The 27864-nt window shown below is 48.5% G+C and overlaps 1 protein-coding gene across 1 annotated transcript; it reads right to left on the bottom strand.

Annotated features, from left to right (window-relative positions):
* Positions 1–454: 454 nt before the first annotated feature.
* Mecr (mitochondrial trans-2-enoyl-CoA reductase) lies at positions 455–27864 on the bottom strand. The gene is made up of 10 exons (XM_052177576.1): positions 27651–27864; positions 14786–14883; positions 13888–14019; positions 10335–10478; positions 7297–7399; positions 6265–6367; positions 5173–5246; positions 3813–3873; positions 3594–3666; positions 455–1162 (listed from the first exon to the last, which is right to left on the bottom strand). The coding sequence occupies exons 1-10, from the start codon at positions 27824–27826 to the stop codon at positions 1005–1007; spliced, it is 1122 nt and encodes a 373-aa protein (XP_052033536.1). The 5' UTR covers positions 27827–27864; the 3' UTR covers positions 455–1004.

The raw sequence follows: 27864 nt of genomic DNA, 5'->3' as shown, positions 1-27864 counted from the left end.
CAACTTGTACCTCAAGCAAGCCTTGCCCAGCCCCAGGTGTCTGCAGCTCTGCACCATGCTTTGTGCTTAGCAGTCATGATGGCTCCACTTGGGGCTTAATGCAGGTGCTCTCAACAGCTGCACTAGGAACATCTGGGCAGGATGATTCTTTGTGTGAGCCTTTTAACAGCTATTGGGATGGAACCCAAGGCCTGATGCATGTTTAGAGATAACCACTCTTGTCTCTAAGATATACCCCGGCAGCCTTTGTAAGAAAATTGTTTGAGACACAGTCTTGCTGTAGCCCAAGCTGGCTTCGGACTTGTGGCAATCCACCTGACTTAAGCCTCCCAGCTGCTGGAATTGCATGTGTATATTATAACTGGCTGTAAAATATTTAACAGTATTGATCTCTGCCCAGTTGAGGCAAATAACTCTTTTCCCAAGCTGTGATAACAAAAAATGTCCCTCTGGGTTAAAAATGCCCCTGGCTGAGAACCACAGGTGTGATGTTTATTCTTTTAGTTACAACTGAAGTTCCCAAAAGGTGGCCTAGACACCTGCTATCCTGTGTCTCTTAACTTTAATGATCTCAGCCTGTCACTCACCTTCTTAGGCAGCAGATCTCCCTCCTTGTCCTGGACAGAGCCACACACTCCAGGAGAGGTTAACAACCTTTCCCTTTCTTCCAGACTCTAGGGCTCACACTGCTCAGAGTGACTTCTGAACTTGGCAGCAGTCTCCTAGGCTCTGCTTTCAGGGAGGTCAGGCAGAGCCTCTGGACAACAGGTGGAGAGGCAGGGAAGTGCACGCCGTCCCTCCACATGCATGGCTGTACTCTTCAGCCTCTACATGGGAAGTTCAGGGTTTATTAGGGACCCGAGGATTTATTGGCCTTGCACCCTCCTGGTAGGAAGAGGCAGTGGAGGTGAGGCATTCTGGGAAGGCTGGGGTCCTCACGGAGGGGCCAGCAGCCAGCCATGCTAGTCTGCCTCTCCTACTTTCCTTCTGGTCCTCTGGAATAATCACATGGTGAGAATCTGCTTCGAAGACACAAAAGGCTTCATGGAGGCTTCCAAAGCCTGCTGGTAGTCCTGCAGTGGAACCTCAGAGCAGGAAGGGGCTGTGAGCTGGCCTTGGTGGATGAGGTTGCAGAGAGTGAGAATCAGCTCCTTGAATTCATCTGCAGGAGATGCAAGTCAAACAAGGAACAACAGGTGAGGTCTCGTGAGACGGCCGAGTGCCAACACAAGACAGAATCATGAAGAACTGCACGTGGGCAGTGACTGCTCCCCTTCTCAGTGATGGTTGTAGAGGCTCGTCCACAGGACAGGACTGGTGAAGAGCTGGCCCTAAGTGGTGATTAGGACAGCATTACTGAACTGAGGATGCCAGACCTGGCACACTGCTTGATGGCAACAGACCAGATGAGGAAAAGCTCTCTTTGACAGCCCTGGGCTTCCACTAGACTCCTCAACTGAGGCAACCACTATCCCTTCCCTTCCTGGGTCTGCTTCTTGCTGAGGGCCAAATATAGTGTAGGAATAGAGGTGAAGGCCTCAGCTGTGAAGTGTATTTCTTTTTTAAAAGATTTATTATATGTGTGTGTGTATGTGTGTGTATGTATATATGTGTGTATATATTTATACGTATATCACATATACATACACACCGTCGCTGTCTTCAGACACACAGGAAGAGGGCATCAGATCCTATTAGAGATGGTTGTGAGCCACCCTGTAATGGTGGCTGGGAATTGAACTCAGGAACTATGGAAGAACAGTGTTCTTAACTGCTGAGCTATCGAGAGAAGCCTGGAGAAGTGGTTTTTTTTGTTGTTGTTGTTTTGTGTGTTTTTTTTTTTTTAAGATTTATTTATTTTATGTATGTGAGTACTCTGTAGCTGTCTTCAGACACACCAGAAGAGGGCATAGATCTCATTACAGATGGTTGTGAGCCACCATGTGGTTGGTTGTGGGGAATTGAACTCAGGAGCTCTGGAAGAGCAGATAGTGCTCTTAACCACTGAGCCATCTCTCTAGCCCTAAGAAGTGTTTTTCATGGAAATAAACTCAGTCTTCAAGTTTAATCCTACTTTCTGATTAAAACACTATGCTGGCAGGCATAGTGGTGCATGCCTTTACTCCCAGCTCTCGGGAGGCAGATGCAGGTGGATCTCTGAGTTAGCCTGGTCTACACAATGAATTCTAGGACAGCCAGAGCTACATAGTGAGATGCTGTCTTGAAACACACACACACACACACACACACACACACACACACACACACACACACACACACAACCACATAAAACAAACCAAACAAAAAAAAATACTATCATGCTGGATCCCCAGTCATCTTCAAGGCAAGATTATGAACTTGTTAGGCCTTTTGTAGTCCAGTCAGAACCTGCTCTCTCAGTCCAAGACTAGACTTGACCCTGCAGGTGCTAGACACTACCCTGTGTGGTGGGTTCCACTCTTTAAATGTTTACTTTGGGTGTAGTATATGTACTTCCAAGTGTATATATGTAGGTGAGACCACACACTGATGGAGGTGTCTTCCCTCAGTCAGGTTTCTTATTTATAGACAAGATCTTAATCATATAGTCCCGAGTGGCCTGGAACTCTGTGTAGATCATGGAGAACTGCCTGCTTCTGCCTCTCCAGTGCTGCGATTAAAGGACCATTAAAGGTTCATTCACAGGATCCCTTTATTTTTTGAGACAGTCTCTCACTGGACATGATGCTCTTTGATTTGGCTATAGGCTGGGCTACTCTACCGTTTCCCCTCTCCTCTCTCCTTGTAGTTCTGGGGTACAGGCTTTTTATGTGGATACTGGGGGTCTGAACTCAGGTTCTAAGCTTGCTTGGCAAGCATTTACCCAAGTTACCCACAGCCCTTCCCCTCACTCTCCTGAGGCGCTTTTCTACTCAGAACACCAGTGCATGTCACCACTTCCCTTCATCAACTCCATGTCAGTCTGCACTCAGCCTTGGCCTTCATCTGGGGAGCTGGGTTGGAGCAGTCAGAGGCCTATGCTGATTTCAGCAGTTCCAGTCCAGAGATGGCAGAGTGCTGAGTAACTGACTTAGAGGCCCTGAACTTCACTTTTTCTCCTCTGTCAAATGGCTCAAAGTGTTAAAACCAACAATGCTTGAAACAAGGCAGAGATTCAGTGACTTACCACAGTTCCCAGCTAGGCCAGGCCCCACCTAAATCTATCTGGTGAGGTTTTGGTTTTTATTTTATTTTCCAGTTGTTTTGTTTTTCCTTCTTTTTTTGAAACAGCATCTAGTTATATAACTAAGGATGGCCCTGAACTCATAACCCTCCCACCTAAACCTCTTGAGGGCTGGGATTACAAGTATATACCATTGCACCCAGTCAGCTCCTCAGAATAAGGGCTGGTCCATCTCACTAGACTCTGTGCCAAGGAGTAGCTGGCTCTATCTACAAGTGATTTGCTGACCTGACTATGGTAAACTATGGTAAGGTCCTGTTAAGACTGAGGACATGGTCACTCTGCAGGTTTTAGAGTAGCTGGTCACTCTGCAGCCACACTAGGCTCTATGCTCCTATGCCTCTTGGTATCAAGGCCATCAGTCACTCACCTGGACCGTGGTTCTTCTTCCACTGGGACAACCAAAAGCCCCGAAGTTTGAGGTCCTTAAAAATGAGCAGACTCTGTGGACACAGAAAGATGCACTGAGGCTCTGAGTACTAGAACTTAAAGCATTGCTTCAGACATAGATCTCCCGAATTTAGACAACTATAGTCAGTGCCAGGAAAGCAGCAGCTAAGCCCTGCTTAGATGCAGGTATCCAACTTACCACAGAGGCTGTTACAGGCTGTTTGGCCATTCCCCCATAGGTCACCATGGTTCCTCCAGGCCTGTAGAGTCCAGAGAATGAAGAGTGGGTGCAGGCAAAGACAGAACCTACCATGGCCTAAGGAACTTGCTGTGCTACCACTGCCCGGCATTCATTCTTTTTTTTTTTTTTTTAAAGATTTATTTATTTTATTTATATGAGTACACTGTAGCTGTCTTCAGACACTCCAGAAGGAGTCAGATCTCATTATGGATGGTTGTGAGCCACCATATGGTTGCTGGGATTTGAACTCAGGACCTTCGGCGGAAGAGCAGTCAGCACTCTTAACCACTGAGCCATCTCTCCAGTCCCATAAATAATTAAAAAAACAAAAACAAATAAAACCCCCAAAACATGCTGAGAGACCAGGAGCTGGGCATTCTATCGGTTGTCACCCACTGTGGAGACGCTCCACTCACTGTTCTCTCCCGGAGGACACCTAAGAAATACTTCCCAGCAAAATGGGGCTCCCGCACAGTGACTCCCCCAACACCACAAGCTAAGCTGCTGAGGTAGAGCACAGACTGAGACAGCAACACAGCTGTGTTGAGAGTCAGCTTCAACAGCCATGCCATCCACAGCCATAGGTAGAGAGCTTCCTATTCCAAATTCCTGTTTAGCTTTTCCTTTTGGTTCTGGGGGTTGACCCAGGGCCTCAGGCATACTAAAGCATATGTCCCATCACTGAGCTATGTCCCCATGCCCCATGTTCATTTGATACTTTAAAAAATTAACCCAGAGAGTGTGATCACTTCATTCAAGGTGCAGTTGACAAGACAGCAAAGACTGACCCTGAGTTCTCATAAATACAGATCTCGATCTGATGCCCTCTTCTGGAATGTCTGAAGACAGCTACAGTGTACTTACATATAATAAAATAAATAAATCTTAAATTTTATTTATTTAACATATGTGAGTATACTGTAGCTGTCTTCAGACACACCGGAAGAGGGCATCAGATCCCATTACAGGTGGTTGTGAGCCACCATGTGGTTGCTGGGAATTGAATTCAGGACCTTCTAGAAGAGCAGGCAGTGCTCTTAACCGCTGAGCCAGCTCTCCAGGCCCACCTCAGCACTTTTGTATATTTTCAAAATATCTTGTAAGGAATATCTTAAGAACCCAGTAAGTGATGACTCCTGGGTTCCTGGGGGAAGAAAAGGCTGGCTAGGCTTCTTAGCACAGAGATGAGGCTGGAGCACATAGGCCAGAGAGCAAGATGTTCTTGTGCACCACTGTCAGCATTCTGCTACCTTGGCCTACACTCACACTTGTCACTAGACAGCCCTCCTGATGGAGACCGGCAGGTTGAGGGACTTACGCCAGGTGCCGGAGCAGCTCTGTGGAACTCTTCCCACCAACACAGTTGAGAGCCAATCGGGGCAGCGGCAGGTCCTGAAAGTAAGGAGGCTATGGTGAGGGCGCTACTGGCTGCACGTGGGGTTGGAAGCTGCTGCGAGCAGAGCTGAGGCCCGTGCTGAGTCAGAGGAGAAGGCACGCCTTTTGGGCTCGTTTCTGTTATCTGGGAAGGGCTTTAGCAGCTTCATGCTCTTGTCCATCCCAGGACCTTGGGAAGCACAGACAAGCAGCATCTCTGTTCAGAGTCAAGGAACAGAGAAGTTTACACATGATAGGCTGACCCCCACTTCAGCAATGCTGTCCGTCCAGGACAAACGTGCTCAACAGCGGGCAGAGGCTGAGGAGCTTCTCTCCATCCTCTCTCCATGCCTTCGTATCCTCAGACCTCGTCCGGCTCTGACTCATACCTGCCACGTGGGTTGGTGGGCCACAGCACAAATGTTTAAAACCTTGGCTGTCCTAAAGTCTTCTGCTTCTGCCTTCCTCCACGGCTGGACACTTGGAGCACGCTGTCCCCAGGCTAAGGCTGGGTGGGCTCTGTCCTTTCCAGAGGAGAAGTTGGGTTGCAGAGCAGAGCAGGGAACCCATAGTTTGTAACCACAGGGAGATGGCATGGGATGGAGGGGAAGTGTTCTTAGCTGGGAGCCTTGACTTTTATTTTTATTTATTTTTTTATTTTTTTATTTTTCGAGACAGGGTTTCTCTGTGTAGTCCTGGCTGTCCTGGAACTCACTCTGTAGACCAGGCTGGCCTCGAACTCAAAAATCCACCTGCCTCTGCCTTCCAGAGTGCTGGAATTACAGGTGTGTGCCACCACCGCCTGGCTTGACTTTTATTTTTAATTTTGAGACTTTACTTTGTGAATGTGAATGTTTTACCTGCACATCTGTCTCTGTACCATGTGTGCCTGGTACCCATGGAGATCAGAAGAGGGTGTCAGATCCCTTGGAACAGGAGTTACAGGTAGTTGTGAGCCACCATATGGCTGCTGGGACTGCAAGAGCAACAAGTGCTCTTAACTGCTTACGCACCTCTCCAGACCCAGGCTAGGTACCTTGAAGATGGTTTTTGTCTCAGGCATCCTTAGCTCCTCCTCTGTGAGGACATAATTAGCTCCTAGATCCTTCAGTCTGTCAGTTAGCTTCTTGATGTCGGGTCTGGAAATAAAACACAATCAGGGCTTTGGTCACACTGGCTAGCTTCCCTCCCTCAAACTCCCAGACCCCTTTGCCGTAGTCTTGAGAAGACATTTCTGTTTTGAGAACAAGGATAGAGAGAGGTTAAGCCAGACCTCAAGCAGGAGCTGTCCATATGATTTAATCATGCTCTGCCGGCTCTTGCCTCATTTCCTCCCTGGACAGAGCCAGGCTGGGACACAGTCTGACAACCCGAGTGCACACACCCTAGAGCCATCTGTGCAGAGGGAAGAGCCGTTCTACTTCCTCTTTCTACTCAGACACCACTTTCTTTCCTCTAGCTCTCCTGGGCGCTTGAGGGTATCATGCAAACACACTCTAGTGCAGAGTGGCCCTGGATTCTCTGGCCCAGGCACACAGAATCACTTTTTCATCACCACTGCAGAGGCAGGGGCAGAAGTAAGTACCAACCCTCATAAGAAAGGTCTCAAATGACTCGGCCACACTGGAGCACACTGAGGTTTAAAGGGACTGGAGGGGACAATGGAAAGAAGGTAAGTCTGTTACTGACTTGCCGTGTCTTCCTGAGCAAGCTGCTTCCACTCTCGGAAACTTGAGCTTCCTCATCTGTAAAAGAGAGACCACAAGCCTGCCCTACCTCCTTCACAGCTGTGCTTAGTGTATGCATGCAAGTAGACAGGGCTAGAGAGTTCATACAACAGTACAAATCCAGGCTTTCCTAAGTCAAGTCTCTAACACTCCTGACTGAATCAGTAAGGACCATCTCTGCTTCTTTCTGTCATCTCTCTGTGTCAGACTTTTTCACAGGGACTTTTTTTGCCCTGCAGAATGCTTGCAAGTCAGCAGCCAGCCACTCAGGCTTGCACATATGCGCCATCTGGTGGAGATGTAGGTATGCGCAGGGACACGAGGATTAGGTCTCCTAGTACCTGTCTCTGACCACGTTGATGGTCTTTAGGCGAAGGGCTGAGGCGATCTGAATGACTGCTTGCCCCACTCCACTGTTGGACGCATTCTGGATGACAGAATCCCCTGTGGAAGAGACTGTGTCAATCCCTGCAAACCTGAGCTGAGGGCTCCCAGCCTGGATCATAGGGTAGATGCAGGCCTAGCAGTGACACTTTCTTAGACCATGAACTACTGCTCAGTTGTCTCCACACTCTCCACATTCTACCACACCAGTAAAGCAAGCGTCACAGGATTTGGACACTCTGTCCATGTTTCACACACTGCTTTGTAATTGACCTTGATCATCTTCCCAATTTTTATATCCTCTGTTCCTTCCTTCCTTCCATCTGTCCATCCTTCTATCATCTATCTTTCCATCCATCCATCCTTCATCCATCCATCCTTCCATCATCCATCTATCATCCATCCTTCATCTATCCATCCATCCATCCTTCATCCATCCATCCATCTTTCATCCATCTATCCATCCTTCATCCATCCATCATCCATCCATCCATCCATCCATCCATCCATCCATCCATCCATCCATCCATCTATCCTGGAGCACATTCTTTCTACCATGTAGGCTCAGGGATTGAACTCAAGTTGTCAGTCTCAGTGGCAAGCACCTTTGCATGCTAAGTCATCTCACTGACCCATGCTGAGGCCAAGTCCCTGGTTTGAAATGGTATTTTGGTTCCCTTCCTTTTTAAGTTCAGCTCAACTGTGGCTTCCTTCATGAAGCCCTCCAAGGTTCTTTCTTATTTGCTCTCAGAGGACTCTGGTATCTCATCAATGCTCAGGCTGTAACCGTGTTCTACACTGAGCTGTACATAGGTCCATATTTATCAATACCCTTCAGTCCTGAGGGAACATTACTCCCTTGTGTGTATTTAATGACAGTGCATTTGAGATGGATGAGAGCCATATGAGAGGGATGGGAAGCTCCTTGCCCTACAGGATGTTTGGTTTTGCTTTGTGGTGTTAGGGATGGAACCTAGGGACTTGAGCATGCCAGGCAAGTACTCTGTCGCTGAGCTATATCCTCACCTTACAGTGGGAGAGGCAGTGTGGTGCCCTAGGGAAGTGTGGGCTCTGGCACACAGTGGAGCCAGGTGTGCATCCTGATTTACCAATGACTGTAACCAAGTAAGACAGGCTATATCATGTTCTCTTAAAACTTCAGATTTAAAAAACAGAAGGTCTGAGAGCACCTATCAGAGCATCTCTGATTGAAGCCAAATGAGCAGGAAGATGCTCTGTGGACTGGGAAACAGTGTTTGGGTTTGAAAGGCAGCGGAGTCAGTGCAGAATGGGCTATAGCTTTGGCCGGTTCCTAGGTCAAGGATGCGCATCTGCCTTGGCTCCAACATATCACTCACGAGTGCATTCTCAACCAGCTATGTGGGTGGACAGCAGCACTGATCTGCTTCAGTTAGAGTACAGGAGTACAGGAAGACAGGATTCTAACAAAGACAGTGAAGGCAAGTACTGGGCTGCCAGAGTTGGTTTCCATTATCTGTGTTCATCTATGCATATGTTCTAGTGAACAATGTAACATTTATTTTTGCTTCGGATCAGGTCATGAGTTTGTCTGGCCTCCTTCGCTGGCCATGAGGCAGCGAGGTGGAGAGGTGGGCTGCCGATTCTTACAGTTGGTAACATCAGAAGGCCTGGCTCTGTTAAGTACAGGTTGCCCTAATCAGGAGTGACCTCAGGACCAGGACATGAGAGGCGTCGTCCAGTGCTGGCTATACCAGGACTCCAGCAGAGGTCTCTCATCATACCTGGCTTTCTCTACCAAAGGCACCTAGGACTCCCATCATTGGTTGAGGGTCTTGGTCAACAGCTATCTAATTTTATCATAGTTCAGCAGCTCTTGCCTCAGTTTCCTCAGTGGCATGAGAGAAGAACGGCAGGTGATTTCCCTAGCCCTGTGTGGCTCAGATAGGCAGTATAGAGAGAGATCCTCACACAGTGGGAAGGCTGGGCTGGGGCACAGGGGAATGGTAGACTTACTGCTCGGCATGTCCCAGGCCCTTATTCTATTCCCAGAACTGTAAACAAGACAAACAAAGCCCTCAGCAGCAACAAAAACAGACTGGCCAGTCTTCTGTCTTCTGGGGTTTAATTCTGCCGTGTGTCATATGAAGAACACGAGGGGATCCCTAGCAAGACTGAAGCCAGGCTGCTGACAGCAGTAATGGGCTCTGCCTTAATGGGCTTTATGGGCAGAGCCTTAATGGGTTCTGCCTCCGCTCTGACTTGCTGTCCCACTCCCTTGCTCCTGCCTCTAGGGACCACTTCCCAAATGAAATGCGCGCCCCAGCACCTGCCTGGCCTCTGCTTTCAGAGGAACTCAGTGACACTCTGGCTGTTTACCTGCTGAGTGATTTCATGTAACAGCTTACCTCTCTGGGCTTTGTTCCCTCGCTGATGAAAGGAAGACTGAACATATTGTAGTCAGACTTTAGTACACCCGCTCTCCAGATGGGTGAGCAGTTAGGTGAGTGGGGGGAGGGGAAGTCTGGGTCAAACCTTGTGGGCCTGGGCTTGGGTTCTTAATCCCTAACAAGAGCCCTTTCTGCATTGCTCTGAAGATGTGACCATCACAGGGTGGATGCCTGCAGAGGCACTCATGCGAGTGGAAGTGCTGAGCGGAACTATTACCACTGAGTTCAGCATATTATTGAAAACAGTGGCTATGTCTGTCTCCCTGGCTTTGTGTGCCCAAAGCTTAGCATAGCTCAACCCATTTTTGCTGTGTGACAGCATTCCAGCCCCAGCTCTGGGGCCTGTGACCAGTACTTCTTACAGTGTGTCCTGAGTGTTTTCTAGGAACCTGCTGAACATCTTTTCACTGAGAGCAGTAAGACCTACTCAGGTTAGAGCCTGTCACTGACCCCAGGGACCCTCCTCTGCCATGTGTGCCAATGAGTTCCCAAGTCCTTTGGGCCAGGATTTTGGTGCACCCCAGTGGGAAGACCCTGAATTGCTACCCCAGCTTGTAGGTTCCTACCTGGCTGCAGCTGTTCAAAGTCCACCAACATCCTGTAGGCTGTGCAGGGGTTGACACCTAGGGTGGCAGCACTCTGAAGAGGGATGTCCTTAGGGACTCCAATCAGCGCTTCCTCACTGAACACTGCCTCAGTCCGCCAGGTTCCTAAGTCAGGATGAGGCAGGGGAGTGAGAAAGGAGCCCTGGCACACCCAGGTACCCGGTGTTGGGGTTTTGTCTAAGCTCCACCCCACACCTACCCGGCAATGGCCAGGTATGCCCCGCTCCAGAGATCTGGCCCACTATAAGAGGGGCTACTTGCTCCTCCTCTCTCTCTTTGCTCTCTGCTCTCCCATACTCTCTCACCTCTCTGCCCCTGGGGCTCTTCCCCCCCCCTCCACGTGGTCATGGCCGGCCTCCACTCTCTCCACTCTCTCTCTCTCTACCTCTCTCTCTCTACCACTAACCCCTATCCCCTATTCTGAATAAACTCTATTCTATACCATGTCTGTGTGTGTGTGGTCCCTCAGGGGCAGAGGTGCCCAGGCAAGGGCCCGCCTGGACACCTTCCCCCACGCCGCCTAGCCACACTCACCTAACCCCCTATACTCCCCCCTTTAAGCCCCTTCATCCTGCTGCCGAAAGTCTCCAATGGTACCCAAAGTCCTTCACCTGGGCATCGAGGAGGCAGACTTGGGAGTAAGCCTTGGAGGAAAGAGCAAAGCTCATGGCGTTCAAGTCCTCATGGACAGTTACATGCACGGAGATGTAAAATAACAAAGCAACTTTAAATTAGGCTTTGAAACCATAGCCCGAAGAGTCCTGGCAGTGGGAAGCACGGGAGACAAGACTCCACTGGGCTCTCTCTCCCTTTGTGTTTGAGTCTGAGTAAATTTTGCTTCCCAAGATTCAGATCCTCATACTGGACTGGGTGGATACTGTCTGCCATCCTCCTGGGCCAGTGTTAGGGAACCGGGGAAGTAAACTCAAGACTCAGACACTAAAGCTTCTATAGGCAATCGTCACCTGCATGCCATTACTTTGTGAACATGAACAAAGCAGAGTGGGATCTCAAAGCAAAGTGTCTGTCTCTTCATGGCCAAAAGTAGAATAAAGGCTGAATGGTAAACCCGTGAAAGTCAGTTTAGACAGCTATCTGCTGTCTCAGACAGAACAGCCTTTACCACCATGAAGTGAAAAATTAATAGCAATGGGATGGAAAGATGGCTTTGTGGTTAAGAGCACTGGCTGCTCCTCAAGATGATCTGAGTTCACTTCCCAGCACACACATGATGACTCACAACTTTATAACTCCAGTTCCAGGGGATCAGACATCCTCTTTGGGCCTTGTCATGGTTTGAATATGCTTGGCCAAGGGAGTGGCACTATTTACAGGTGTGGCCTTGTTGGAGGAGGTGTGTCACAGTAGGTGTGGGCTTTAAGAACCTATCCTAACTGCCTAGAAGTCAGTCTTCTGCTAGCAGCTTTCAGATGAAGATGTAGAACTCCCAGCTCTGCCTGTACCATGTCTGCCTGGCATGTTCCCGCCTTGATGATACTGGACTGAACCTCTGAACCTGTAAGCCAGCACCAACTAAATGTTGTCCTTATAAGACTTGCCTTGGACATGGTGTCTGTTCTCAGCAGTAAAGCCCTACCTGAGACAGGCCTCCAAGGGCACTGCATCCTCATGGTGTGGAGGAAGAACTGTAAGGTTGAAGCAGGTTCAACCCCCAGGAAACCTCATAATTGAGAACAGCAGGCATCGGAACAGCAGCTCCTGGTCAGGGTCTACCTGTCCTGAAAGGGGTAACCATGACACCCCACTGAGCATAAAACCTAGAGTTATTCATGCTAATGAGTTGCATAGATAGGCCTGAGTGTTTAGCTAATGAGCTTCCCTTCCTGGATATCCTCTAAAAGGTGTTTTAATCCCTGGTTAACCTTGCTTAAGGTGTTTGCATTGACATCATAACAATAAAGCAGTTTGGACTGTCTCCCCAGGGAGGATTGCCATGGGGAAGGCCTTTGTTTTAAAGGGCCTCAGGCTCAGCCGCCCCTTTCCAGCCTGGTGAGTAAGGGAAGGGCAGACGCTCGACCACTTGAGGTCCCTAGCAGTGTCGGGCACACAGGAGATTGAGAACCACAACACCCATCCCAGATAGAAAGGTTTCTTGCCCAGAAGAACGCAGGCTGGGGCCCCTCTCTTGTCTTGCGTTCTGTTTCCTTGGGTGGCACGCTCCAGCACCCCAGCGGTGAGGTAGACAGTTAGCCTGACCAGACACAAATACTGGAGAAATACTTATATATAGTAACTAAAACTTAAAAAGAAAACCCTTTAAAAGGCAGAGTATGGTGGCACATACACTTTTAATCCCATAGCTTGGGAGCTAGAAGCAGGTGGATTCTATTTGAGGCCAGCCTAATCTGTCCTGTCTTGGGGTAGGACAGCCAACAGAAACAAACTTTGTTTCGGGTTAATTATTTCTTCAGCTTGCCTGAGAAGATGAAGCTTCTTCGTGTCCCAGGCTCATCTCATCCTGGGTAGAAAGCAGTTCCTGCACCCACCTTAATAAAGGCCTCAGCAGCCAGTGCTGAGGAGGCTCCAGTCCCGTTTCGCTGTAGCACCCCTGCTATCTCCCGACTGCTACTTTATTAAAGCTCTCTTATCCTTTCCTTTGGTCTCTGGGGAAGTGTCTCTATGCTTAGCTACCTCACTCATTTTGGGAACACTACCCCCTGTGGTCTCTGGGGAAGTGTCTCTAACCTTGGCCACCTGACTCATTTTGGGAACACTACCCTCTTGTGGCTCTGGTGAAGAACCATCTGGATAATGGGCGTGCCTTGAAAATGTAAGAACTGAGAGGCAGGACACTCTAACAACTCCTTTCCATATACACACAGAATGCTATCCCAGCTTGGTTCTTCAGGGCCGCACCCCATGTGGCCCCACTCCACCTCTGGAACCTTCTTTCTCATTATGTAACCTCTCCCATGGGCAAATCCTTGGCTGAGGCTGAACACTCATTTTCAGTGGGTTCACTGAAATGGCTGAGGATTTTCCATTTGCTAAACTTACCCTGTTTGCTTCCACAGGAAATGCCTTTTGGCTCATCTCTGCCTAACAACTTCTCCCACCACAGACCTGTTCTAAGACTCTCTTCCATAGTCTCACTTGGCGTTTCCTCACAAACATCTGTCAGAACAGCCACAATTACTTCTGCTTCCTGTGGCCTCGGGGTCCTCCCTTTTTGAGGTACTGCCTTCCTGACACTTCAGTCAGACTTGAGCCTTCTTGAGGGCGGGGCCAACCTTACTTGTAATCTGCATCAAACCTTACAGCAAAGATATATAAGGAATCAGATACTCAAAGCTCAAATCAACAGGGAGCCAAGGAGATGTCCACATGGGTATATCCCCCAGAGCACAACAAACAGGATTCAGCTCCACATGCTGGAGGTAGCCTATTAACCTAACAGTGAACCCACACCGCTTAGCTGCACTGAGCCTGTGGTGTGCGTCTGCCGTGTAGGGTTCCGAAGAATAAATGGCTGCTCATACCTGGGGACACTTACCCAAACCAGCATTTGCTGGGATCACCCAATCTCCTGGCTTCAGTCTAGATACACTGCTGCCCACCGCTACCACCTCTCCAACGCCTTCGTTCCCTCCGACAGCAGGCAGCTTGGGAAGGAGGCCGTAGTTCCCTGGGAGAGGAGAAGTCAGAGTGTAAATGTGTGGTTTGGATAAAAGTGTCATCTGCAGACTTGTGTGTTTGAACACTTACTTGATCCTGAGCTAGTGACACTTTCTGGGGATGTTTAGGGGATGTGGTCTTGCTGAGAAAGTGTGTTGATGAGAGTAGAATACAGTCTTCAAAGCACTGCACCGTTTCTAGTGCTTGTTCTGTGTTGGGTTCAAGACGTGAGCCCTCAGCTCTCCCTCATGAGCCTGCTGCCTGTACCCTGCCATCACAGACTCTAACTCTCTGGAGTCACATGTTGAAACAAAACGTTCTTTTCTAAGTTCCTTCTATAAGTTATGGTGTTTTATCATGGTAACAGTAACACAGTCATGCTGCCAGGGTCAACTGAGACTCTAGGGGCATAGACTTTGTGGCCAGTCACAACTGAGCTCATCAGGGGCCTGCCCTCACGAGCTGTCCATTTAACCAAGCTCTGGCCTTCTGCTTCCTTGGCTATGCGGGAGCTAAAACTCTTTGGGCACAGGATTACCACAAGGACAAACTCAAGTAAGAAAGGACTCTAGTATGTCACAGGCTCTTCACCATTACAATTCACCTAACTCACAGAGCCTAACGCTTAGATGTTGGCCAGAGAGGAGACAAACTGTGCACACTGCTCCTCTAGAGGGCAGCCGCTGCTAATCCGGAGCACTTCATACTCTACCTGAGGAGGAGTGAAAAGGCAGCAGCTGCTGAGCCAATTACCATAAGCTCAAGACCAAGGTTACCTTGGATCATATTTATGTCAGATGGATTGATAGGGGCTGCCAGCATCCTCACGTGGACGTCAGATCCTTCCACAGCAGTGAGCTCCAGGTTCTTCAGTCTAAGCACAGAAAGACATTGTCAGGAGCTATCTTCTGCTCAAACTGTCTCCCCAAAGTAGGTCAGCAACATGCCACAATTGCCACGTGTGCTTAGGAATCTGGTTCTGATGGAAAGGAGGAGCTTTGAGGACCAGCACAGTGCAGGCTCACACCAACTGCAGTGGATCAATCTTGGTATCCTCAGTGTGTGGGGCAGAAGCATTAGTGAGCTTCTGCCAGCCTGGCCTTAGGTTCTCCACAACCTGCTTGGTTCTAGGAACATGCAGTGCACTCACTATTAATACAGTCACTGCTGATGTGCGAACCAGCATCACCAGGTGAGGTACCCCAAGTGGTTCTTCCAAACGAGCATACCTGGGAAACTCAGGGTCAGCTCTGCCCTCTATCCATGTGTTGTTTTGTTGGCCCCAACACAGATGGGCAAGGTGATTGTCTAGTCAGGGTTTCTATTCCTGTACAAACATCATGACCAAGAAGCAAGTTGGGGAGGAAAGGGTTTATTCAGTTAGTTACACTTCCAAATTGCTGTTTATCACCAAAGGAGGTCAGGAAGCAGGAGCTGATGCAGAGGCCATGGAGGGATGTTATTTACTGGCTTGCTTCCCCTGATTTGCTTAGCCTGCTCTCTTATAGAACCCAAGAATACCAGCCCAGGGATGGCACCACCCACAAGGGGCCCTCCCCACTTGATCACTAATTGAGAAAATGCCCCACAGCTGGATCTCATGGAGGCACTTCCCCAACTGAAATTCCTTTCTCTGTGATAACTCCAGCCTGTGTCAAGTTGACACACAAAACCAGCCAGTACAGTGATATTTCTCTTACTGCAGAGTGAGGTGATAGAAAGAGAACCTTGGTATCTGTGAAGTGTCTCTGCTGACTATGACTCACACCCCAGGGAGATGGCCCTTCTGGGCTGGGGTCTTGGTCTGTGAGAAAGGATGTGTGTGTGTGTGTGTGTGTGTGTGAGAGAGAGAGAGAGAGAGAGAGAGAGCTTGATGTCAAGTTCTGCCACAAGGTGGCTGGGCACCCTGAGCACATTTCTTCTCTGAGCTAGTGTACTTGTGATGAAGGAAGGTTTGAATACTCTCCCTTCTAGCAGCTCTCTGGGTTTTCTGTGAAGCACAAGGACCAGATTTTCAGTTCTCAGCATTCATGGAACAGGCCAGTTCCTGTAACTCCAGCACTGGAGGTAAAGAAGAGAAAGGCAGATCCACAGGCAGTCAGTTTAGTGAAAATGTAAGCACTAAGTTCAGTGAGAAGCCTTGTCTCAAAGACGAAGAAACAACTGATGAAGATGTCCCAATGCCAACCACTAGCCTCCATATATGTATGCCTGCATGGGCTAGCTTACCCACACACATGTGCAAGCACATACATGGAGACCCCCGCACATGTAAAAGACTTGCCAGGGGACTTTGAAGGAACTTTTGTTATTAATAAAAAGTTGTATTTTGTTGGGATGGGTCTAGTGGTATATCCCTGTTTCTATATGTGGGAGGCCATTGCAGAATGGTGAGTTTGAGGCTAGCCTGCGCTCTGTATTGAGACCTTGTCTCAAAAAACTGAAGTGCTTTTTATTCAAACATTTTTAATATGTATGAGTGTTTTTCTTACTTGTGTGTATGTGTACCACACATATGCCTGTGTATGGAGCCAGGCGAGGGTGCTGGTTCCTCTCAAACTAGAGTTACAGTCTTGTGAGCCACCATGTGGATCCTCTGCAAGAGCAGCCAGTGTTCAAGATAAATGTTCTTTGTTGTTTGACTTTTAAAATGATGCGTGTGTTTATCTGTGTATCTCAGTGCAGGGGTCTGTGAAGGCCAGGGGTGTCAGATCCCCGGAGTTGGAGCTACAGGAAGTTATGTGATGCGTGATATGGGTACCGGAAACAAACCTGGGTCCTTTGTGACAGAAGTCTGCACTTTTAGCCACAGAGCCGTCACCTCTGCAGAGGCCGTGGAGGGTTGCTTACTGGCTTGCTCAGCTTGCTTTCTTATAGCACCCACGGACCACTTTCCTGGGTGGCACCACCTCTAATGGGCTGGGCCTGCCCACCAACCACTGATTAAGGAAAAGCCCTAAAGGTCTGCTTATGGAGGCAACTTTTCCATTGAGGCTGTCACCTCTCAGATGACAGCCTGTGTCCACGCGCCACGGCAATGAGGCGGAACGCCGGCTGACTAGATTGCTCCGATCTCTGCAGCTGGTCCCTGTGACTTTTCAATGACTGCAAGTTCCTTTCCTTTCCTGAAACTTAACACTTGAGGTCTGCAATGCTTCTCTGCCCAAATCTATCTACAAAGAAACAATTTTCCTCACTTTTACTTAGCAGAATATATATAACTGCTAACCAGAGGCTGGTGCCAAGGTATCCTCACACTAAGTTGCGGTAATTTACCCACCTCCTCCAGAATCTCACCTTTTTAATTAGACCCAAGGCATGATCTTAGGCTAAAAGTGTGTTTTTTTTTTTCTTCAAGTAATGCCTTAGACTAATAGTAACAATAGAGGCATATTCTCCTGAGTCTTCTCTCCACTGGGCTCAGTGGTGAGAGCTTTACACGGAACGCTTCTTTGAGGGTTGTGTTCACAGTCCATGTCTACTAGGGAGCACAGTTCCTGGAGATTCTGAAGTGTACAGTGGCAAGTCAAAGCTAACATTGATTTACATGGCTGTATACCAACAACTAGAGATGAGTTTGGAAATCCTGACAGCCTACAAGAACCTCAGAGAATCTGGGGGAACATAAGCATATAAGCTAGGAACCCTGGACTCATAAAGAAAAGCCAGGTCTCACTGTGATTAAGAATCAGCTTTACGAATGCAATCTCTGATAAGTGGATATTAATTAGCCCAGAAACTCTGAATACCCAAGGCACAAATTGCATAACAAATGACTCCCATGAAGAAGTATGGAGAGGGTCCTGATCCTGGAAAGGATTGATCTAGCATGGGAAGGGAATATAAGGACAGAGAAAAAGGAGGGAGGTGATTGGAGAAGGGATGGAGAGAAGAAGGTTTATGGGACATATGGGGAGGGGGGATCCGGGAAAGGGGAAATCATTTGGAATGTAAGCAAAGAATATAGAAAATAAAAATATTAAGAAAAAAAAAAAGAATCAGCTTTAAAAAAACCAAAAAAAAAAAAAAAAAAACCTCTCCACAGAAATGAGTGGGAAACCAGGGACAAGTATAGACGAAAAGGCTTTGCAAAAGAAACGTAGTGCTAAGGAAGTGTGTATGTGTGTGTGTGTGTGTGTACAGCTGGAGGAGGGAGGGGGTCCTCCCTATAATAATAAATGCTGCTTACTGAGTGTTCACCAGCCAGGCTCCCTGCCAAGTGCTTTATAGACAGGCCAGCTTCCACCCCATTTCAATAGCTTGCAGACTATTGTTCTGCTTTTATAGTTGAGGAACAAAAGCACAGAAGAGGTAAATAACTCGCTCGGGCTGCTAACAGTGGTAGGTGGTTGATCTGATCTGAACCTGGCCTTCAGATGTTAAAAGAAGCCACCTGGTAAGCGCTCCAATCCAAGCTGTGAAATGAGCCCTAGCCTGACCTGGTCTGGAGACTGAGCCTTGCTGCACTGGCTGAGAGGAACGAGGAGGGTGGCTGGTATTGCCAGGGCCTCCCAAATGGACCTGGGGTGGGGGTGGGGTGTCCCTGACTCCCTGAGAGTCTATGTTTTAAATCTGTATCCCAAAGAAAAGTTCAGTCCTGAGCAAGCAGGTTTGCAGACTAGCTGCCTCTTCCAGTTAGCCCCATTGCTTTTCCTGCATCCTGACAGATAATCAGACTTTTCTTGTAAGCTGACAAGGCCCAGGGGCTCAAGCCGCTTAGACATAGCTTTTCTTTTTTCCTGCACATTTTTCTACACGTTCCTCCCTTAGCAAGGATTTCATTTCCACAGTTTCTCTGTGAAATGAAAAATTCAATTCAGCCTTCAAGACCCAGCTCAGACTTTCCTTCTGACGCTCTTCCTGGCGCCATCCGTTGGAAATGGTCACTTTTTTGGCTCTTCTGCTAGGCAGCAGGGGTGACTTTGCCACTTAGGGTCATCACATGGAGTTCAGCTGTAGTTTGTGAAGTCTTTCCATAGGTGTTTTTTATTTTGTTTTTCCAGACAGTGATTTTCACTGTGTAGCCTTGGCTGTCCTAGAACTTGCCCTGTAGACCAGGCTGGCCTCAAACTCACAAAGACCCACCTGCTTCTGCCTCCTAAATTCTGGGATTAAAGGTGTGCACCACCACCGCCTGGCTCCATGCGTGTTTCTTAATTGATAAGTTCAAGATCTGTTTTCTGGAGTTCTCGGGATCTGATGTTCTCCAGAGTTATCTATACCCTGGAGGGCTGGGCAGCCCTGTGGTCAGGTATTCCTGCATTAAGAAGCATGGATAGTCACACCAGAAGAACAGAAAGTGGCCATCTGCTTTCCTTCCAAACCCTCAGTTTTCAGGGCTTTCTTGGGAACTATGGAAAGGAGTTTGGGTCTGGATCCCTCAGAACCCAGAACCCTTTTTAGTTATCATCTGGTGTGTGTGTGTGTGTGTGTATGTGTGTGTACACGTGCACGCGCTCTGGGGTGGGTTGGGAGGTGCTTAGTTTCTCCTTGGAGATTAACAAGTATCGAAGTCCAAAGTCATTTCCAGTGAGAGAATGTGGCATAAGATCAATGACTCCCAGGCTTAGCAAACAGGAAGGATGAAGGGACTGGCAGTGGGCACAAAGGGGCTGTATTTGAAGACTGAGGGAGGTGACTTGGGGGAACTTAACTCTGGCCACCAGGCTGGACAACAAAAGGACAGGAGTCTCCCAAGCTTGTCAGTCTGTACCCCAGGCTTCTCAGCCCTCCCGGGGCTTAGGCTCGGGCAGCACATCATGCTAATTTTAAAAAGGGAGAAAGTTGAGGCTCAGGGAAACTAAGTTAGCTGGCTTTAAAAAAAAGTAGCGGGCTGGAGAGATGGCTCAGCGGCTAAGAGCACTGACTGCTCTTCCGAAGGTCCAGAGTTCAAATCCCAGTAACCACATGGTGGCTCACAACCATGAGATCTGACTCCCTTTTCTGAAGTGTCTGAAGACAGCTACAGTATACTTACATATAATAAATAAATAAATCTTTAAAAAAAAAAAGTAGCAAGCCTTGCTCTTAAGCCAGACTTGGGGATTCTCCTGGGAGACATCAGCTGTCCCTAGGATTCGGTACATCTGAGGAACCCTGCCCACTGGCCCCTTCCTGAGTCAGCACACTGACATCACGAAGGCTCTGGGAAGTCCTGCAGTAGAGAATGCCAGGAGGCTTGGTCCAGCTCCCCTGACTGAAACATGATTTTCACAGACCTGCTTATCTCCCAAGAGTAGGTAGGATATTGGAGTACAAACTATGCCTGGTCTCATTTGGCTCCTGGAAAGCCTGGCAGAGATTCACAGAGGAGGGCAGAAAGGTGGGTAGGGACAGGCAGGGCAGAAATTAGAGTCTGGGGAAGTGGAAGCTGTGTACCCCAGTGGGTGGTGGTGGGAGGCAGGCCCGATACTTGTTTCCCGCCTGGGGTGAGCTGTGTTGGTCCAGCTGCATCTCATCAGGAAGACCAGTCCCAGCCTGCCCTCATGGAATGCCATCAATACCACAGACACTGTCCTGCAGACAGCTCTAATACTGTCGTCAAGGATACCACTGCTGAGACAAGAAGGAATCCAGGAATCCAGGGCTGGGTCTGAGTTCCAGGAGCTGGCCCTCCCTTTGTGCCTCGATACCAATCCTTGTTCCACTTGTTTTTTTTTTTTTTTTTTTTTTTTTTTTTAAGTTCACTGAACGAACGATGGCTGCGTTGCAGAGCTCAGGGAGGCACCCAAACACAACCTGGCTGTTGCAATTCACTTCCCAGCACTGTTGGAGCTTTCCCGAGTCTGATGACGGCGCCAGGCCCTCGGAGGGCTGTTGCTGTCTCAACTGACAGATCCCAGGCTGGATAAGGTCACAATGGCTCCTGTGAGGCTCAGGCTGTACACCTGCGATGCCATGTGAAGTACAAGAGAAACAAAAGCAGGCAGAAGAAAGAGCCTTTTGAGAGGGGAAAGAAAGAGCCCAGGCCCCTGGGGACTGGCTCGGTTCTATCTGCTGGGTAAGGTAGACACCGGTCACCTCTGCTGAGCGCTCTTTCCTGCCTTCCATGTTTAATCAGCAACCATTTGTTCTTATCTTTCATCTTTTACTCCACCATTGCAAATAATTGTCATCAGAGCGGACGGAGAGAGTATGTCCGTGACTACAGATGCCCCTGCTGCTCAGCCCGAGGCAGGAATGTGTGCCCTCACACAGCACTGGGCAAAGGTGACGACCCCTCCCATGGCCTTCCTCAAGTCTGTGCGTAGTCCTCATGATCAGAAAGAAGGTTGCTTGCTGTGACTTAGTGAAGGGCTTAGGATGCTGGGACTTTACCAACAAGCAGGACACAAGCTGCGGATGGGAGGAAGCTGGTTTCTCAGCTCCTGACTTGTGCCCCATAGCAGGTGTATAAGTGGCCCAGGCTGCTCGAGAGTTAGAGGAGTCCTGGACTCTTAGGGACCAGGGCTCTGTCACTCACCAGCCTGGCTGGGCCTCTTCTGGCTTCCCTGCCTCCAGGTGATCCTACCCACCTTCTATTTGGAACTCATCTTTTGGTCCATCAAACACAATTTCTGCTGCCCCTTCCCCCCCACCCCTTTGGGGTCTCAGTATGCTGCCCAGCCTAACCTTTAACTCCTGGGCTCAAACAAGTCTCCTGCTTCAGCATCCCAAGAAACTGGAGCAGGTTGTCCAGTGGTTCTTGACTTTCATAGGCCTGTCAAAGGATGGCTCGGAAACGAAGAGTTGTTTCTCCGTTTCCATGTGTGCAGTGCTGTGCTGAGAGGAATCCACTATAGGCCAGGGTACTGTGGGTAAGAGGTGGAGCCCAGGGTAGGTCTTCAGGTCAATGTGATACCTAGTCGCTTCCTCTGTGACTCATGTTAGGATGCAGTTTGGGTGCATGTCCTTACCCAGATGCAATGCACTACTCATTGACTACAACCTCCAAGATGGAGTCTAGCCATTACCTAACCTGCTTCATGCATGTGTGTGACAGAAAGGTACTTAACACAAGGACTCATCTCGGCAAGGAAAGAGTGCTGTTTAGGAAGAATGGGCTATGCAGGGGTTTCCACTGCTGTGAAGAGACACCATGACCACAGCAATTTATAAAGGATTTATATTTATATTATATATAAATTTATATTTAATTGGGGCTGGCTTACAGTTTCAGAGGTTAGTCCATTATCATCTTGGTGGGAAGCATGGCAGCACACAGACATGGTGCTGGAGAAGGAGCTGAGAGCTCTACATCTTGATCCGAAGTCAGCAGGAACTGTGTCACACTGGGCACAGTTTGAGCATATTTAAGACCTTAAAGCCAGCCTCCACAGTAACACACTTACTCCAACAAGGCCACACCCTATGGGCCAAGCATTCAAACACATGAGTCTATGGGGGGGCCACACCTATTCAAGCCACAGACTATAACGGCATCCCGTCTGCTACTAGCACAGAAGGTGGGGACAGCAGGCATGTTCGCCACTGCTGATCTTGCCAACAGTTACTTTATCAGGTGATGTTCAAAGAGGAGGGACTGCAGTGACTTTGTCACTTAAATGCTCAGCGGTGGAGGAAAGATTGGAACGTGGGCCACTGCTCTTGTACATGGTCCTCAATAAACCTCCCAAGCTAGTATGATCTTGTCATCTGTTCATCTGCTTCTAAAACAGGAGCCCTTCTGTCCTCACTGAGAGGGAAAGGCCATGAAGATTGTGATAAGACAGATAGGACTGTCACTTGGAGCGGCCCTGAGTGACAGCATCTCCCTCCCAAAGGCTCAGGAAGCAGGGAAACTCCTAACCTACAGTGGGATTCAGTGTGCCTGCCATGTTTCACCTCTGAGGCAACTAGGAAGAAACTAGAGCAGGGGGGCAGGCCGTGAAGTCTACGGTGAGTATGAATCCTTGGCCTTGGCTTAATCTCCTCTGGGTCAGTTACTCCACAAACGCCTCCCAGGCAGCATGAGGCCCCAGGACCCTCAGGCTTCCTACCGCGCTCACAGCCTCTGTGGCTCAGGACATTTCTCTCATAGAGCATTATTCAGTCTCCTGTGGGGCTCAGACTCCTTGCTAGTCTGACTCCCCAAGGTCAAAGGGGATCAGGCACCCCTCTTCTGAATACTCATTACATTCTAAATACATCATAACACCTATCCCACTAGGTTACAGTGACCCAACTCCTGGACTAAACCAGAGGGTTCCTGGGGGCAAAGGTATAAATCACTTGCCTCTGAATCTTCAAGGCCCAGCACCTACTTCCCATCAAAGAACTAGTGCTGTCTGGTTTCCTGTATCAATGAACACTATGTCCACTTCCTTCATCTTTGACTATGAAAAAGTCCAAGATGGAGCCCTCAACAGAGTACCAAACCAAATGCCAATCTTAAAAAATACTATAATTCTGGTTTAAGATCCAAGTTACCTGCAGAATTTTCATTTTAAACACTGATATCAAGCGTAGAAAGAACTCTTAAGAATGAATAGCATTCTATAGTGAGAATGCATTGCCAGTATAACCTGGGCCCCCTAAATTCCATCCGGTTTAAGTCAGAAGGGTATTGTACCCAAAGGTTTCCCACTGTGGGTTCATCTTGCAGAGGGCAGATAAGAAGTCAGAGTTAGGGAACAGGGGTTTCTTTTGGTGTTTTGAGACTGCCCAGGCTAGCTTCAAACTCATTACGTAGCCAAGACCAGCTTCAAACAACTGCTGACGCTCCTGCCTCACATCAAGTGCTCACAAGATAGATGTGAGCAACCACACCAGCTAGATGCAGGAATCAGGAAGAAGGCAGAGACAGGTATCCTCCTTGTCCCAGGGCCAGATTGTTCTCAAAAACAAAACAAAAACAAAAACAAAAAACAAAAAACAGGAAACTCAGGGCCACTGAATGACCTGTAAGTTTATTTTCTCTTCTATCACAATCTTAATTTTAAACTCCATCCCTCCCGGGGACAGGACCTTTCAGATGATTGTAACTGCTTCTTCCAGCCTCTTTCTGTACCAGGGACTCCTCCAACACCCATGAAGTACTTTAAGAAGGAACTTGCTAGCTGTCCTTTGGGCAAAAGCCTTTCAACCTCCTTCAGTCTCTGTTTCCTTTTCTGAGTTAAACTCAAGAGTGAACCAAGCTGGATGATGTTGATTTGTGATCCCAGTAATGGACTCAGGGCCCTGTGCACACTAGGCAAGGACACTATACTGAGCTACAACCCCAGCTCCATCTGAATAACATATTCTATGTAAAGAGCTTAGTTCCATGTCTGCTACCTGGTGGGTATACAATAAATGAGAATTATTTCCATACCAGCACTAAAGAGAGCAGCAAAGTTCTGAGGGAATGCTCTGTAGGATTGGGGGGGGGGGGGCGGCGGCAGGAGGCTGTAGAGGGGAGGAAAGAAAAGGACATTTGGGTTTCTAGACCTCTGTGGTACAGAACCGAGAAGTCTGCACACAGAACGATGGCTATGGCCACCTCTGAAATGTCCAGAATCCTGTAAGGTTGTGCAGTCTGATTTCATATTCTCTCTATTCTCTCCCCCACTTCCCAGAGCACTGACCCACAGTCCACCTCTGTCTGGGAACTATTGTTTGGGATTTTGGATAGCTTCATGACCTTACTGGTCACCAGACCCAGAGATGCCCAGACATTAGGATAGGAAAAGAACGCTTGGTTCTTTGGTGGCTGCAGGGACTGTGACCTTCACACAGGACTACAAAGGGAATCCCAGTCACTGGCCTCAGCCCACAAGCAAAGTTGTCTGAATCTGAGTCAGAAGGGAAGGTCAGGACAGACCAGGGACAATCCCTGGCTGTCTCAACAATGGCTGGGCATCAGTCACCTGGAGGCCTGAAAAGCTTAAATAAATGGCCACCCTAGGCCACCCCAGACCTACTGAGCACTTCAGAGGCCAAGCCCAGAAACAGTTTCCAAATGTAGCAAAGGTGACAGACTGAGTTGTGAATCCAGGCTGAGAATGCTTTGAACTTGGAGAAATAACTTGGGGTCTACACAGTAGACAAAAGCTGCCATCTTTTTTCCTGGGACGTCTGCATTCAGACTGGTCTGTTCTAGTTTCCCTGGCTCTCCAACAGGAAACCAATCGGAAGGCCACTGCGCACAGCTGTTTAACCACTCAAGCCTTCCTCATCACCTTGGGAGAACTCAATAAAAGGTGCACTTTTTAATGAAAAAAGCTTTGGGCTCAGCTAACATGACAGGAGCAGGTGTTTTGTAGCAGGCTGAGACACAAATGAGGAGCCTTTGGGAGCACCACCACGCTGCTCTCATTTTGAGTCCATTTCTAAAAATGGAGGCCTGCCCATAAGGACTTTATCAGCTCACTGCAGCAAAATTTCCAGGAAGTGTCTATCCTGACATGATTGATGGCCTATGAGTAAAATACAACTTAGGGCTGGTGGGTCAGCTCAGCAGGCAGAGGTACTGATGCACAGACCTGATAGCCTGAGCTCCACCTCCTGCTCCCTAACGAAGGCAGGGGAGATCTGATTCCCGAGAGCTGTACACACACACAGACACACACACACAGACACACACACACAGACACACACACACAGACACACACACAGACACCTAAAATCAAATATAAGATGTTTGATGTTAGACAAGTTAGTCAACCTATGAGCCTCTATGCCTATAATCCTCTTCTAAAATTCTGTTGGATCTTAATTCATAATTTCTGCATATGAATTATAAACTAATTAATCTACATATATCTTACCAGTCAAGAGAGCTGTTAAGGTTGTCTGGAGTAGGGCTAAGGTGAGAGTACTGATCTGGGAATTAGGGAACCTGGAGATAGCTCTTTGTCCTAACTTGGGGTGGCTGAGGGTTTGGCAAGGTCACTTAGTTCTCTGGGCCACATCACAAACACTCCATACAGAGATAGGAATGAACTAATGCCATTCCACCAAAAAGCTCCCCACCCCAAGTGTCCCCACTGGTGCCTTTATAACTCTTTGATTCACAGCAAATAGAATTATCGTAAAGGTTTTGTACAGGCTAGGTGCTTTGACAGGCAGAGAGGATCATCAGATACACTCAAGGGTGTGGACCATCTGGCCACGCCCACCTCTACAGCAATTTAAAAGAATATCAACAATAATTCAAATTCCTTGAGAAGCTGAAGAAGAGGGGCCACAAATTCCAGGCCAGCCTGGGCAACACAGGGGCATCTTGTCTGAGGAGAGAGAAAGGAAGGGGAGCAGGAACAGTGGGGAACACACCTGTAATCCCAGCACTTGGGAGTTAGACCTCAACCTCTGTTTAAAAAGGGTGGGGTGGGGTAGGTAGGTTTGGAGTTGCATACTTTTAATCCCAGCATTTAGGAGGCAGAGGCAGGCCAATCAGGGCTACAAAGTAAGAACCTATCTCAAACAAACATACAACCAAAGGAGCCCCCTCCCCCATTAGAGACAGGCACCTTCAGTCCCAGTGCTGGGTGCTGGGAATGGCATAGATAGAAGGATCACTACAAACTCCAGGTCAGCCAAGTCTACTCAACAAATTCCAGGCTAGCCAGGACTATACAGGGAGCCCTTAAGAAGTGAAGAGAGAACAAGAAGATGCGTATCGGTAAACCCAAATTGTCCTCTTTTTGTTTGTTTTTGAGGTAGGGTCTCAATATGTAGTTCAGGCTGGCCTTACATTTACAATCTTCCTGCCTTAGCAAGTGCTGGGACTACAGGCACACACCATTTGCATCCCCTAAATTGTATTTGAGGTTTTAAAAAAATTTTTTTTTATAATTTTAGGTACTTTTACTGTGTGTGTGTGTATTTTGAGACAAAGGCTCATCATGAAACCCATGTTGGTCTCAAACGCATAACCCTTTTACCTCAGCATGCTGGGATTATGAAACAACTCCTTTTTGCTTGTTTGTTTTGAGACAGGGTCTCTCTCTATAGCCCTGGCTAGCCTGGAACTAACTATGTAGACTAGACTGGCCTTGAACTTACAGAGATCTGCCGGCCTCTGCCTCACTAGTGCTGGGGTTAAAGGCACATGCCATCAAGCTGTTTAAACAACCCGTTATAACTAGGCCAAGATGCATACATGGCTTGGTGGAAGGAAACTCACATGAAAAGGAGCCAAAGGTGAATTCCAGCACCTATTCCAATCACTAATTAGCCGCATCACTTTAGAAAAGTCCCTCGACCTCTGTGAAACGCAAACAATAACCTATTACCTATTTAAAAATAGGAGTAGAATCTAGGTAGGCTGTCAAACCGTATGTTCAAATTCCTATTCTCACTGGCTGGGTGGCTTTGGGCAACTGTTAATTTTAACTTTCTTATGCCTCGGTTTTCTCATCTGCAAAATGGGAAAACACCCAATAACCACGCCCTGAATGTTGCCGGGGCAAATAGTCGAAAGCATCCACTTAGAGAAAGGAGTGGCTGCCACAATCCTCAAACCAATATGGGTCAGTAAACTCTGGCCTTCACCCGTGCCTCGCGGGTCCTCCGCCGCCGGAAAGCTCCGGTGTCAGGTTAGCAAGCACGCCCCGGGTTTCGGCATCTGTAGAGCAGCAGAGTCCGTTTCCTCGGACCCTGTCTTCTCCTCGCAGTCCGCCGCCCGCCTTAAAACCCTCCGGGAACCCCAGTTCCCTCCCCGGTGTCGGCGCCGACTCTTACTGGATGACCTTGGCTGGATCCCCATGGTTGCCATAGACCAGCGCCCGCACCCGTGACGGCTCAGAGAAAGCGGAGTAGGAGGATGTGGTCCGACCGTGGCGGCACCAAGCCTGTAGGAGAGTCGCAAGCAGAGGTGCCCGGGCTCGCGCCCCTGTCAGTCGCTGGCTGACCAACATGCTGCTTCCAGCGCTGGCAGAAACCCGGCGCTCTGGAC

Source organism: Apodemus sylvaticus, chromosome 3 (assembly GCF_947179515.1).
Source record: "Apodemus sylvaticus chromosome 3, mApoSyl1.1, whole genome shotgun sequence".
Taxonomy (NCBI): domain Eukaryota; kingdom Metazoa; phylum Chordata; class Mammalia; order Rodentia; family Muridae; genus Apodemus; species Apodemus sylvaticus.
The sequence above is the reverse complement of the archived record's forward strand: the minus strand, read 5'-3'. Positions and strand labels throughout refer to the sequence as shown.

Excerpts from the sequence above, each read along its gene's own strand:
- Mecr (XM_052177576.1), bottom strand. The coding sequence starts at position 27,826 with ATGTTGGTCAGCCAGCGACTGACAGGGGCGCGAGCCCGGGCACCTCTG. Across the intron at positions 5,247-6,264 it reads AGACAAAAACCATCTTCAAG|GACCTGCCGCTGCCCCGATT; the intron begins GTACCTAGCCTG and ends CCTTACTTTCAG. Across the intron at positions 3,667-3,812 it reads AGCCTGTAACAGCCTCTGTG|AGTCTGCTCATTTTTAAGGA; the intron begins GTAAGTTGGATA and ends CTGTGTCCACAG.